General features: G+C 39.7%; 1 protein-coding gene across 2 annotated transcripts in view; it reads left to right on the top strand.

Annotated features, from left to right (window-relative positions):
* The first annotated feature begins 4,163 nt into the window (after window positions 1–4,163).
* Window positions 4,164–13,779, top strand: part of DACH1 (dachshund family transcription factor 1) — a 429,451-nt gene continuing 419,835 nt past the window's right edge. Inside the window, exon 1 of one of the 2 annotated variants that reach the window (XM_054446973.2) lies at window positions 4,164–5,514. In XM_054446973.2, coding sequence (XP_054302948.2) covers window positions 4,661–5,514 — 854 coding nt within the window. In that variant the 5' untranslated portion in view covers window positions 4,164–4,660. The remainder of the gene's footprint in view (window positions 5,515–13,779) is intronic. The other variant, XM_054446972.2, reaches the window with a different exon arrangement.

Raw genomic sequence — 13,779 nt, 5'->3', positions numbered from 1 at the left:
ATTGAAATGCTTGTGATCAACATTTGATCTACTTGCATTATTTAAAAAAAAAATCTGAAAGTAATTTCAGGTTCCAAAAAACCTTGCTTTCAATTAGAGTAAACATAATTAGAGTGACGTCGTGCTCAGAATGGTAAATCTCCTTTTGAATCTATTAAGCATTTTATCTCCTTGTCCTGTCACTGAAAGGGATTCATTCTATATCTGGAATATGCATCTGTATGTTTTTGTGTATGTCTCTAAGAGAACTTGGGAAAAAATTAAAATAATAAAATTGCAATGAATCTTTTCTTCTTGTCATTTCTGCATATGCCCAAATTGTTTCCGTTTCACTTAGTGATGCTATAAAAAGAGGATACTCAAAGCTTTTAGGAAAATTTGAGATATTCAAGAAATACATTCAGATATATATTGCCTTTAAGTTACTCCATCATTTTAGTTTTTTATGTGCTATGAAATATGCATTTCCCTTTTTTCAAATAATGATATCAATTATTATATTGAAACTCTGAAGGTTTAAAGACATGACTTATCCTGGCTTTGTCAATATTTGTATCTTTCTTACAATCTTCTGCTTTGCAGTCATTTACCAGAGTTATAATGCAGCATGAATAAACCTAAAAAATGACTATTGATTACAGAGAAAGCTTGGTGAAATGATTTAGTCAGTTTCCCCACTTGAGAAATCAGTGAATAAAATAGGTCAATAGATAAGAATGGAATGGATGTAATACAGTGCTGTGTTTCCCTGGGTTATAAAAAGGGTCAAAAATAAATCCCCATAGAATTCATGTTTTCATACTCGTAAAATAAAATGATACTTACCAAATTCCAACTCTATGTCCATCTTTCTACAGATTTATTCTTCTTTTTTAAACCACAGGTTTTGAAAGTATGTTTTTATGTGTCCCTGTTTCATTTCCCTGTCACTGCCCCTTTTAACCAAATAGGACGCCCTCATCATCGGGCTAAAGTGCCTGTTGTCATCCAGGTATTCAGCGGGACTTTAGCTGCAACAGCTACTTTGTATTTTCTTACTGTCTCTTGCAACCTTACAGCTCTTCTCAAAACTGCATTTCATACTGTACTGAACTCTACATCCTGTGCCGATTTTTGTTAAGTAATAGATAGCAAGACCTGAGACCACTCTCTCTGTTAGTTCCCATTCGTAGGGATCTCATTGTCGGGCGGGGGGTGGGGGGGTTGTGGGGGAAGGGAGGACGGGGAAAAGGGAGGGGAGGGGCCAGAAGGGGGCAGAGGGAGGGAAGAAAATACCTTCCCTGAACCGGTACAAGCTAAGCTTCAAACGATATCCTAGGAAAGAAATTAAAGACTTCTTAATTAGTGCAGCAATTAAGCTTTCTTGGTAGCATTTTAATCAGCACAGGCCCTATCAAAGGACAAACAGAACGATTTGCAGGTCTTTGAATTTTAAACAGTCTTATTGATTTCAGCACAATACGTCTTCACAAAACACAGGGAGAATTTTCTAATATCAGTTACAGTACTTTGAGTTTTGCTTATGCAAATTGAGTGAAGGTTGGGGAAGATGAGAAGGAGGGAGAGGACCTGAAACAAGCGGAGATGTAAAACAATAAACAAGGAAGACAAAAGCTCTAAAAGCTAAAGATGCAATGGAGTGAGAATTCAAAATCTCTAAGTTGATTTATCTGTTGTTAAATAACTGTTTGCCTTACTCATTGGCAACATTTCTCAAAAAGAAAGAAAGAAAAAGAAAAAAAAGGAAAGAAAAAAGGAGATAAAACCTTCAAAATTTTCAAGGCTTTTATTTCCTACATATTTTAATTTGTGCTATATGCCTTTTCTAATCCTATTGTTTGATTGAAGGGGTAAGTGGTCGTTCCCTGAACTGATTTTGAGACCTGAGGTCAGGGGAAGGAAGGCTGGAGAGCTCTTATTCAGGTGGGGGCAAATGTCTCTCAGCCCTGCTTCTGAGTGGAGCACGTGCTTGGAGGCAAAGGTTTCCCTGCAGTAGAAAATTTGGAGTTTGCTTCTGAGCAAAGTGGGATTATGGCTTGGGCTACTATCATTACCTCCTGTCTGTAGCTTCCGAATGTGGCAGGTATTGGGTGAGTGATAGTTTAAGGAAATGTAAAAAATGAGAATGGTAATGGCAGATGCTCGGCAATTAATTCTCATTTTTCCATTTGTGGGTCTAGAACTTAAAATAATGAGACTATAGTTTAGTCTTTTAAAACCATGTCAAAATTTATTAAAGTTAGGCATAGAATTCCAAAATAAAATTAGCTTTTCAGGGCTTAATACTTTCTTCCTCCCCTCCCCTCATTATAATAGTAATTTGGTATGTCTTAAAAAAGCAATATTTTCTAAAACATGCAAAAACACTTAAGGAAGTGTTTTGATGTATGTGATATATATTGAATTCCTACTTTTATCTGATAACAAATTTGAAGAGTGAAACCTTAATAAAAATTATTTCTGAATGTATTACAATACATTGGTTAACCAGGCCAAACAACTGTGTAAACTTTAGTTGTCCTTGCAGAAGTTCATGGACTTTTCTGCAACAATCGATTTTCTGAATTCTTATCTCCCAGGAAAGCCTCCTGATTTAACTGCTATGTCCCAAAAAGTTTAGTATAATCATACACTAATTAGTCCATAGTGTCATATTTCTATTTCTGGGTAGACAGTTCCTGCACTTTTTGACACCGCGATTCACAGAGTTCAAAGGCTTAAAATGATAAAAAGAAATGTGATCATTTCAACACCAGAATGGCGAAAATTTTATTATAAAATTTCCCAACACTGTGAACCTGCTACTAATAGTTTATTTTAAAAATCTGTCAAATGCTAAAGCATTGCTTCATATCTTATTAACTTACTGAACATGTGTAGACCTGTTCAAAGGCTAACTAATTGAAGATACTTGGAGATATGAGCAGCAAATAGATTTGACCCATATTCAAATCATATGTTACTCAAAAATCCTTGAATAAATACTTCAGTGCAACAAGTTAGAAAAGAAAAGAAAAGGAAAGAGGAAGGAAAGGAGGAATACAGTCAGTCTAAACTCAGCCTCATGTTTTAAGCACAGCTACCCAAGTCTTTACAAGTCAACTAGTGAGCTTTGTTTTTGTTCTTCTCATTATTTACAAAACATATATTTACTGACAAATTGAAAAGGACTTTCCAAAACTACAGCAGCACTTTTCAAACATGAAAAAAACAAAAACAACAACAACAACAAAAAGAAAACTATTGTGTTGTCCAAAAAACACATTAGCAGCTGGCCTTGGGTCTTAAAGGACATGAGGATAGTTGGTTACTGTGTAAGACAGGTGAATTAATTATAGAGTTTTGGGTAAGAAAAGCCTTTTTCCACTTTCTAAATCTTCAAGGATACCTTATCTCCTTGATAGCTCTAGGTTTAACAGGTATTTCTGACTGGCTTTTGGGGAAGACAGTGAAGTTATTCTAAATCATCCACATCAAGGCAAGCACTTCTTTCCACAACCTATTAGGAAATATGGAATTGAACAGAGCTTTCCATTATTCTTAAGCGATTTCCGACTGACTTTCTTCTGACCACTTGAAAACTGTCCTGGAATTTTCACTATCTTTATATAAATAAATAATTTAGTAGAGAAATAAAACAATCAGATGCAAAAGAACATTACGCTTTGCTTACATGTGAATTTTCCTCAAAATAATTTCTGAATAATCATGAAGTGGGGGCTGTGTTTTCGTTTCTAGCTCATTGCCAAAACGCCTGGAGATGGATCCTAAATCCTGGAAGGAGAGCTCGGAGCGCTCAGGCTCCTCTTTAAGTTGGCGGGCGATTGTTTAGAAGCTTTGGAAAAAATTACCAGTCGCCGCGGACGAAATGGAATGTGAGACATGCAATCTAACGGTAGTAGTAGAAGAGAAGTAGATGATCTCCCTCTCCTTTTCCGATCGCCACTTCTGTGTCCCCGGCTTTTCCTCTCCGTCCCTCCCAGTTTCTTTCCGTATCCTCCCCTTCCCCTCCTCCTTTCCTCGCACGCTCCCTCTCCGGTGTCTCGCGCTCTCGGAGTCTCTGCTCCGAGTTCCTGGTTGGATAATTTGGGTTAATACTAGTGAGTGAGGTTTTTGCGGCTTCAAAGGGTATTTCAAGTTTCCGGAGCTCCTCCCCTCTGCACCGTGTGACAACAACAACTCGTCCAGCCGGCAGCCTGCACTTTTCAGCTCATTTTCTCTCTGTCATTCCCCTCTCAATCTTTGATCAATGTACTTGCCAGGGAGAGCCCAAGTCCTTCAAACCTCCTCCTTTTCACCTTCATCCTTAACTTTGTGCTAGAGCGGGACCCACACAACAACAGCCGACCCTCCCCGCCCCCCGCCCCCAAACCAGCCCTCGATCCCAGCCCCCGGAGAGGACTCGCATTTCGACTTGCGGGACACTTTCGTGCGTTTCTCTCCAGAGCGCCTCTCGTGCTCGCCCCTCCTACGCTCGCTCTTTATTACCTTCACCTCCTTTTCTCCCCCTTCTCTCCCTTTCTCCTTCTCGTTCTCTCCCGGAGTTGTTGTTGTTGCCCCCCTCGCTCCTTCTCCCCCCTTTTTTCCCCTTCCCCTCCCGGGGGTGTGTGGCAACTTTTCCCCTCGCTTCTCCTCCGTCTGTTTCCCCTTATATGTGACCATGGCAGTGCCGGCGGCTTTGATCCCTCCGACCCAGCTGGTCCCCCCTCAACCCCCAATCTCCACGTCTGCTTCCTCCTCTGGCACCACCACCTCCACCTCTTCGGCGACTTCGTCTCCGGCTCCTTCCATCGGACCCCCAGCGTCCTCTGGGCCAACTCTGTTCCGCCCGGAGCCCATCGCTTCGGCGGCGGCGGCGGCGGCGGCGGCGGCCACAGTCACCTCTACCGGCGGCGGCGGCGGCGGCGGCAGCGGAGGCGGCGGCAGCAGCAGCAGCAACGGAGGCGGCGGCGGCGGCGGCGGTGGCAGCAACTGCAACCCCAGCCTGGCGGCCGCGAGCAACGGCAGCGGCGGCGGCGGCGGCGGCGGCATCAGCGCTGGCGGCGGCGTCGCCTCCAGCACCCCCATCAACGCGAGCACCGGCAGCAGCAGCAGCAGCAGTAGCAGCAGCAGCAGCAGCAGCAGTAGTAGCAGCAGCAGCAGTAGCAGCAGCAGCTGCGGCCCCCTCCCCGGGAAACCCGTGTACTCAACCCCGTCCCCAGTGGAAAACACCCCCCAGAATAATGAGTGCAAAATGGTGGATCTGAGGGGGGCCAAAGTGGCTTCCTTCACGGTGGAGGGCTGCGAGCTGATCTGCCTGCCCCAGGCTTTCGACCTGTTCCTGAAGCACTTGGTGGGGGGCTTGCACACGGTCTACACCAAGCTGAAGCGGCTGGAGATCACGCCGGTGGTGTGCAATGTGGAACAAGTTCGCATCCTGAGGGGACTGGGCGCCATCCAGCCAGGAGTGAACCGCTGCAAACTCATCTCCAGGAAGGACTTCGAGACCCTCTACAACGACTGCACCAACGCAAGGTGAGTCGGGGGGGAAAGCCCCCGCCGCCCGCGCCCCTTCCCACCCGCCTGTTCGCCCTGCCCTCGCTCCCTTCCCGGCGCCGCTCGCTCTGCGCGCCCGCGAGCCGCGCGCCCCGGCGAGCGCGGCCCTCTCCTCTCACTGCTCGGGGCTCGCCAGCCGCGCCCGACTCCCTGAGAAGTTGGCACCTCACCCTGCCCAGACCTCGCTCTTCGGCCCGGTCCTCCCCTTGCCCGCTGGGTCCCGGGGATGGGCTGCTGTGGGATGCGGGAAAGCCGAGCCTCGGGGCGGAGGGGACGAGAGGGAGGAGGACGGCGCCTTTGCTGGAGCCACAGCCCCCTGCCCCGGGCGCGCGGGCGCCTGGAGACCCCTCTCAGCGCTGCTGTCCGCGTTCGTGCGCTCCCCAGGACCTGGGTTCCACGGCCAGCCTCCCGGCACCGACAGGGCTGATCTGTGGTGCCGAGCGGCGTCCCGGGGGCGGGGGGAGGTCGTGACCTGCTCCGCAGGGCTCGGGGAGCGGGGAGACGCGCTCCGGGTGAGGGTCCCGCTGGGAAAGGCGAGGGAGCGGGCCAGCACCCGAGGAGGGCACTTTGAGGTCGGGAGGGAAATGACCCGCGAGGCTGAGAGACCGGGTCCATCCCGGGGGATGAGCTCCGGGGAGTTGAGCTCCGAAGCCCGGAGGGGAAGCCAGCCGAGGGGAGGGGTCTGTGTGTTCGCGCATGTGTGCGTGTGTCCGCGTGTGAGCGAGTGCGTGTGCAAAGGAAATAAAGGGGTACGGTGGCCCCGGGGCAGATGCGAGGGCAACCGGCAGGTTTTCTTCGGTAGGGGGAGGTGACCGATTGCCCGAGACTCAATGGAAGCTGAACTGGAGAGATTAGGAAGGAAAGCCACGGAGCGCGTTCTCTCTCGATCTCTCTCTCGAGCTCTCTCTCTGTCTCTTTCTCTCCAAAGTGTGTTTTCTTTCTGTCTTTCTCTCTCTTTTCTTTTCTTAAAGGTTAGTAGCTTAAGCAGCGAGCAGGTGCACACTTTGCACTGGGATGCTCAGCGGCCCTGACTCTCTGTGCCTTGGCTTCCCCAGCCCAGCAAAGCGCGCGCACGGAGGAGGCGGCGGGACCGGTCCCCAGCCAGACCAGTTTTATGCTAATGAACGCTCAGTGGGGGAGGATCTACCGAGAGGGGGCGGGAGTGGGGCCACTTGTCAGTTTCGGGGTAGAGATGATCATTCCACCCCCTTTCACAGCTCCGCTTTGTCCCCACGGTTCTCTGCAAGGAAGCGCAGAGGCAAAAGTTCATAGTGAGATTCCGGGAGAAAGAGAATAGGGAAAGTTGAAGACCTGAAGCGGGCACGTGGGAACTGCGCGCAAAATTTGCGCGGAAACTTCGGTACCCTCCAAATAAGTTTGAAGTTTGAGAGAAGGAGCGGAGTTAGTGTGTGCCCCCGCAGAGACAGGGAAACTTAGGTGGAAAGGAAGTGTAACAAGGAGACCAGAAGGACATTGGGTTGAATAAGCGCTAGCTCTTTTTTCCATGGAGAAAGACTTCTCTCTTAGTGCCCGGGAAGGCTGTGAAACGAAAACGATTCGAGTTCCAGTCTAGCAAATGTCCTATCCTGACCTAGCCAGAAATTCTTTTCCGTGTTTAGGTACTCTTCGTTCCATGGGACATGGGTGTGTTTGGGCTTTGAACCTTCGACTATTTTGGGGTAAATGTTGTGTGTGTGTGTGTGTGTGTGTGTGTGTGTGTGTGTGCGCGCGCGCGCGCGCGCCCTAAAGTATGGACAGGTGGCAGTAAAGATGGGGGGTGGTGGGGGTTGCGGAAGCAAGATCACTAAACGTCATTTACTCAGATAATTGGAGTTCGTCGTCGTACAGAATATAAAATATTTGCCCCAAATCTATATTAAAACTATTTGAATCAGGACAGAAAAATTGTTCTGGAGTTATGAAGAAAACTAGGTGAAATTTGAAGCTAGTTCAGATATGATTGTTATAAAATTGTCTGCCTAGCCAGTAAATTGGTGAATTGCTACTTTTTTTTTCTCCTTAATAATCAAACATCTACTCTCCTCGGAATCCTCTTTATGTGTTTCTTACAGCACACTAGATACTGGATAATTAAAGGCCATTTCACGTACACACACGTAAACACAAAAAATTACTGGAGAAAACTTTCTTCAATGACTGCATTATAATAAATGTTATAATCAATGTTAAACTTGATTTATTCCCTGAAGTTTTGCCTAGATTTGAAGTCCTCACCATGTGGTTGGAGAATATTCTTAAAGTTATTAACTAAATATTTTTCAAGTATTTTTCCCTCCGAGGTTAACAACAGATCTGGAGTTTAAACTTGCAGAGCCAAGATAAGTTAAATCCAGTGGAACTATTTATCTCTTCACAAATATCTCATCACTACTGTAATTATGTTTCAGTCACCTGGCCTTAATAATTTGCAATTACACGTGTTGCTCTAAAACCCTATTTCAAGTTATTTTTAAGTTAAAGGCGGGAAGTTTGTTGATTTAGTATTGAATTTGATCATATATCAACTAAAAAAGCTTACTCAAACTTAAATACATGCAATATTGTAGTCATTAACTTGAGAAGGTGTTTAGTTGCAAATACCAACCTTGGTTTTCCTAACTCTGCCACTGACTGAAGAAATTGAGAACTTGTAATGGAACTCCCTCTCACCAAATATACTGTTTACCTTATATTATTATTTTTAGTGATTATTATAAGCATTATTGTCTTATTTCTTACCTTTGAAAGCTTTGAAATGTTTTGCATCTTGCATTTATAAAATTATGGTTACTTTTTTCATTCAAGTCAAGTTTATATCTTTGCTATGAAGAACCTTTTTTATTCACCTAGATGTATTGATTTATTTCACTTTGGTTTCTTTCTCCTCTAGCTACTTAACAGGCTAAGGGAGTAATTTATGTAGAGTATAAGAGAAGCTGAGCAAGAATGGAAACTACATAAAATTACTATCTATACACCCATATATGTGTGTATATAATTTATACATGCATGTATCATAATTTATATAAAATGAGAAACATCAAATCTTAGCACTCTCAGCTTTTTACAGAAACTATGTCTATCTCTTAATAGCATGGAATAATAATACCAGGGATTTTGAGGAACCAAAATGATGTTACAGAAAAGTAAGGTTCATAAACTTGCTCAAAGTGGCTCAGTAAGTTAGTAGCAAACCTTTGAGTGGATTTAATTTGCTTGGGGCTATTGCATTAGTATGCTATCTATGAAAACTAGAATAAATGTTGAAGCCATCTGTCATTACCACAAGGAGATGAAAAAGAGACTATCACCTGCTAGACAGTAAAGCTAAAAAATAAAGGTCTCAAAACATGAAAGAAATGTAAGGACATGTATTTAAAAGTTGTCAAAGGACAAAGTCTGTCCTTGATCAGCTTCCTCCAATTATTATTTTAAAACTAAACATTAGTTGCATGAACTTGGCTGTTGCAACAGAGGTCAGTTAATTAACTGCTTACCATTAAATAACAACAAAAAAAGAAAAGTAATTATGTACATGGTCAAATCTCTGTTTGTATGAGTCAGTTCCCTTTTTGTAGATTTGGGTTAGGATTCAATTTTCCATGAATTCAGGTTTAAAAAAGTGACCCTGTTTTATTATGTTATCTAAAATATTCATTTCTTTCATTATTGTAAGAAGATGATTTTGTCTCAGGATCTTTCAAACAAGATTGTGATGTAGGTTCTAAGTAACCCTAGATGTGAGGACTTTTTAACTTAAGTAGATTCCAGTTAGTCTTATATATTTTATAGGCACGTACATATATTCACAAACAGAATTCTTTTGTCTTAAAATACCATCCATGGACAAAATATTGAAAGTGTTTTATGTTTCAGTAGTAATATATGAATGAAATTGTAGTGTAAGAAGTACAAAACATTTTCCAATTCTTGACTCTGTTTTTTTTTTTTTTTTTTTGGTTAGGAGTTTTAATAAAGATGGCAAACCGAACCAGTCTATATGTATTTAACATTTGCCCTGTTGCCTGCTTTTCAATGACACAGACTTATGCATTGATACAGAAAGTTTAACATAAATATAGATTCACTTCTAACAGATAATTACAATACTTGGCACAGAGAAATTAAAGAATTGCTTCAAATGAGAGAGACTCTGCTTTTGAAGTTTTCGTATTACAGTAGATTAATGCTTCCAATAACGCCTAATGTCTCATTTTATATCATTTCAAAAAGAATAGGGCATAATTAGAAGACTAAAGCTTAAATATGAAAGTTTGCTTGGTTCCACAACTTATTTCTGTATGTTTTAAAAGTGTTAGCAAATTACACTTTAATAACTAGTGTATGAATAAAATATAAGAATATTCTAACTTAGAATTTACTTTGTTGAATCAAATTATCCTGCAGGATATAAGTTGTTGAGTTATTTGGATAATCTCTTTCAAACCTGTTGTTTTTCTAAGAGTTAGTCTCTCATAATATCGTAGTTATTTTTGTCAAAAGTGAACGTGGTTATGATGATACTTTACTTTCTGAACTCCACATTTAGTTAATGCTCTGATGTAAGAAATTTGATTTGCACATATGATATTTTATTTTGTGAAGCTTCAAATATTATATAAAATAAACTACACGACAGACTTTTTTCCTCTAGAAAAATTCTGGTATTCATATTGGACACATAATTTTAAAATCTTCATTTTTTTAGTCCAAATCTGCTTTTTTTTGGATTATTCTATTAAATTTCACTCCAGTTTCATGTCAATTACTGGGACAAATATTAGCCACCCTCTTTTTGCCTCACTGCATCCCCCAACTCCCTGAGATGTGACACCCTATGTTGACTAAAGTCTTGGCAGGATTTGAGCATAAATCACTCTTGTCTTTGGCGATTTACTACGTGTGATTCACCAGCATACGAAAACATAATATGCTTTATTGTTTTTCATTTGATGTTTTGTTTTTAGAATATAAGTAGCATTTGTAAATTAGCTTAGTGTGCAACCAAGTACTTGTTATTTTAAGAAAAATTTGTGCTTTAACTATCAATTAGTATTATTTTATCTTTCCAAGTTATTTTACTAAATTGCTTCATACAATTGCTTTTGTCAGTCAAGTAAAATAGTCATTTAGATTGCATTGTATTAGCAACATAGAAAACAACTACTGCAAAATATAATAGGAAATTAAACTCTCACAGGTTGTAAACTGTCTCCCTTTGAATCCTTGTCTGAGGAAATTAATTTGAACTATGCCTTCTAAATAGGTACAGGTGAGTCATCTAGATTTCATTAAACATTTTTATTTTAAGGGTTTTGTTACTTGGTTCTTTTAAAAAGTTAAACTTTGTTTGAATTTATCTTTCAAGTATTTCCTTTTCAGCTTGTTCACCAAAAAAAAAAAAAAAACACACACATTAAGTTATATATCTTTAGAATAACAGGAAATGTAAAAATGGATATTATTGGCTTGGGTATTTAAAAATGTAATTGAGATAAAGTTTTATCATTTTATGTTTGAATTGTTGTAAAAATAGAATGACCTTAGTGTATGTCAGCATGTGCCATTTTCTTACTGAGGTAATGCATTGTGATTGGCCAGTTTAAGAGATGTATATGTGTGTGTGCGTACACATGTATGTCTAAATACTGCATATTATATGTAGTATATTAATATATTTATATAGTATATGTAGTTTGAATATTCTAGCTAAGACTACACTTATATTTTCAGGCTTTGGGACTGCATTAAGGAGACCCTTCTCTATTATGTTTGTTATGTTCAATAATTAAATTTTTAAAGAAGAAAACTATGAATTAAGAGCCCACCTAATGGAGCTCAGATAAGTGTAATAGCAAAGGCTCTGATCTGCACAGATATGTACATCTCAGGCACAGCAGAGGCTCTGTGCACACCTACATTTTGCTCAAATTTCTTGTTTCCTTCTTCTCAATCTGCCAAAAATATTTTTAGTAAAAAGTAATTTTTGCTATTGTGGCTGTCTTTAACTTTTATTTGCTGATATTTGCTTTTTAGCAAATGTCACATACAGGAATGACTTCATTAGGAAAGTATAGTTAGTTTACCAAATTTTTACTTTGGAAAACAAGAATACCAAGGATAAGATATTTATATTTGGTCCACTAATTAATTATTATTAGATTAACTGGTGGATTACTTTATTTGTTATACCTACTCATTTTAAGGAGGTTTCTGAGAATCTGTTAAGAGTGTGTCCATTGTTGCTAGTTTTAGGCAGCTAATGATTATCTTTATATATAAATGTACAAATGACAATGAAAAGAATTTTCAATCCACTATAAATTAGTTATTAGACAATCAATAAAAAGGTAATTGTTTTTCAAATTAATGATACAATTAAAATTAATTTAATGAATAGCAGATAAAGGTCCAATTTAAAAATATATGTCACATCACATATAATGACCCAAATCACCACTTGATCCAAAGTCAAGGACCTTGAACCAAATGCATTTAAAATGTATTGGTTTATTCGGACATAGATTTCCTTTATAAGAGAAAAGCATTCGAATTCACCCATTTAAAAAAAATCATCTTTCATTCTTTCTAAATTGGACATTAAATTTGCCAGTGACTGCATTGTGTTAAAGGTGTGGTCCTTTTGCTTTCTGATCCAAATTGGCTTGGAATTGATCCAGGATTTCAAGCTGGGATTCTTCTGCACATTTAAATGTATGTGACTTGATTGGAAGTTGTCAAAGACAACTCATTAAACTGGAAATCTCACTATGTCATTGTTTAATTGGTCTTTTTTGTTGTTGTTATAAGTACATTGAAGTGTTGTAAACTACAAGCACAGCAACACACTGAATAGCCAGTTACTTTTTAAAAAAGTTTTAGAGAGTAGTGATTGATACTGAGAGAGAGACACACAGAGAAAGAGATACAGAGAGAGAGAGAGACAGAGAGAGAGACAGAGATGCAGAGAGAGGCAGAGAGAGGCAGACAGAGAGAGTGCTTAACTGAAGCATCTATAATAATGTATTGCATAGGTTGAATACAATACCTGGAATATATTACATTTTTCTAGCAGGAAGTAAAAGTGAAATAAGCCAGGCACAGAAAGACAAATACTGCATGATATCACTTACATGTGGAATCTAAAAAAGTTGAACTCATAGATGCAGAGAGTAGAATGGGGGTTACCAGGGACTGGAGAGCTGTTGGTCTAAGGTTACAAAATTTCAGTTAGGAAGAAAACGTTGTACAATGTGGTGATTATATTTTCTATGATTTGAAAAATATAAATAAATATACTTTGACGATAAGTAGACCTTTAAGAATCATGAAGTGGATTTTGAAGATAGCCTATATCTTTGACAAAAAAAATATGGATATACTTTTAAAGCATGATTTTCATGAAGCAAATTCTGCAATAGGCCACATAGTATATTGGTTGATGTTGATTGGTAACATTGAATAATTGAGAAATGTTTTTGTTTCCTTAGCATATATGAATGGAGTGATAAACACGAAGTATTAAAAAGTCACAGTGTTAAATGATCTTTGAATTCGTATGGTATCAAATGTTTGTAAATAATTAGATTGCCTTTCCAGTTACAACAGGAAAAAAATAACCTTATTTTTCTTCAAGGGCAAACAAAATATGTCTTAAGAAAGAAAGTGTACTAGTTGAAAGGGAGATATTTTATGGAAGCATATAGAAGCATTTGCAGTAAATATTTATTAATTCCATTTAAGGGATACTGGTCATTTCTTAAGTAAAGGCAATGAAAATAAATCTCTAGAATATGTTAACTAAGAAATAGTGTATTACATTCACCTATCAGGCAGATGGAGTATTTTGTTAAAATCTTAAACCGTATCCTGATATTTTATTAGTAGTAACAGTAAATGGGCTGTTTTATTCATAGTCTTATATTTTAAAAACATATTGTTTATGTATGAACAAAGTAAATCACTTAAGGTATAACAAATCTTTGAACCCATTGTAGTTCTGCTAAAATATACTGATGCATTCAACAGTATTACTTTCTATTTTATGTTTCAAATTTAGGATTTTTATTTAACTTGATTCTTCAAAAGGATATTATCTTCCTAGTTAGGCACTTACAGTTAAATAGTACCTTTTGATTTTAAAAGAATAACCTGGAGCACTTTTATTTTTCATATTATCTGTCACACATTTTATATGAGGATGGATGTTCTTGTGTGTGCAACAAGTGTAAAATTTTTATCAGT

Source organism: Pongo pygmaeus, chromosome 14 (assembly GCF_028885625.2).
Source record: "Pongo pygmaeus isolate AG05252 chromosome 14, NHGRI_mPonPyg2-v2.0_pri, whole genome shotgun sequence".
Taxonomy (NCBI): Eukaryota; Metazoa; Chordata; class Mammalia; order Primates; family Hominidae; genus Pongo; species Pongo pygmaeus.
This window is presented reverse-complemented; position numbering and strand designations above follow the sequence as displayed.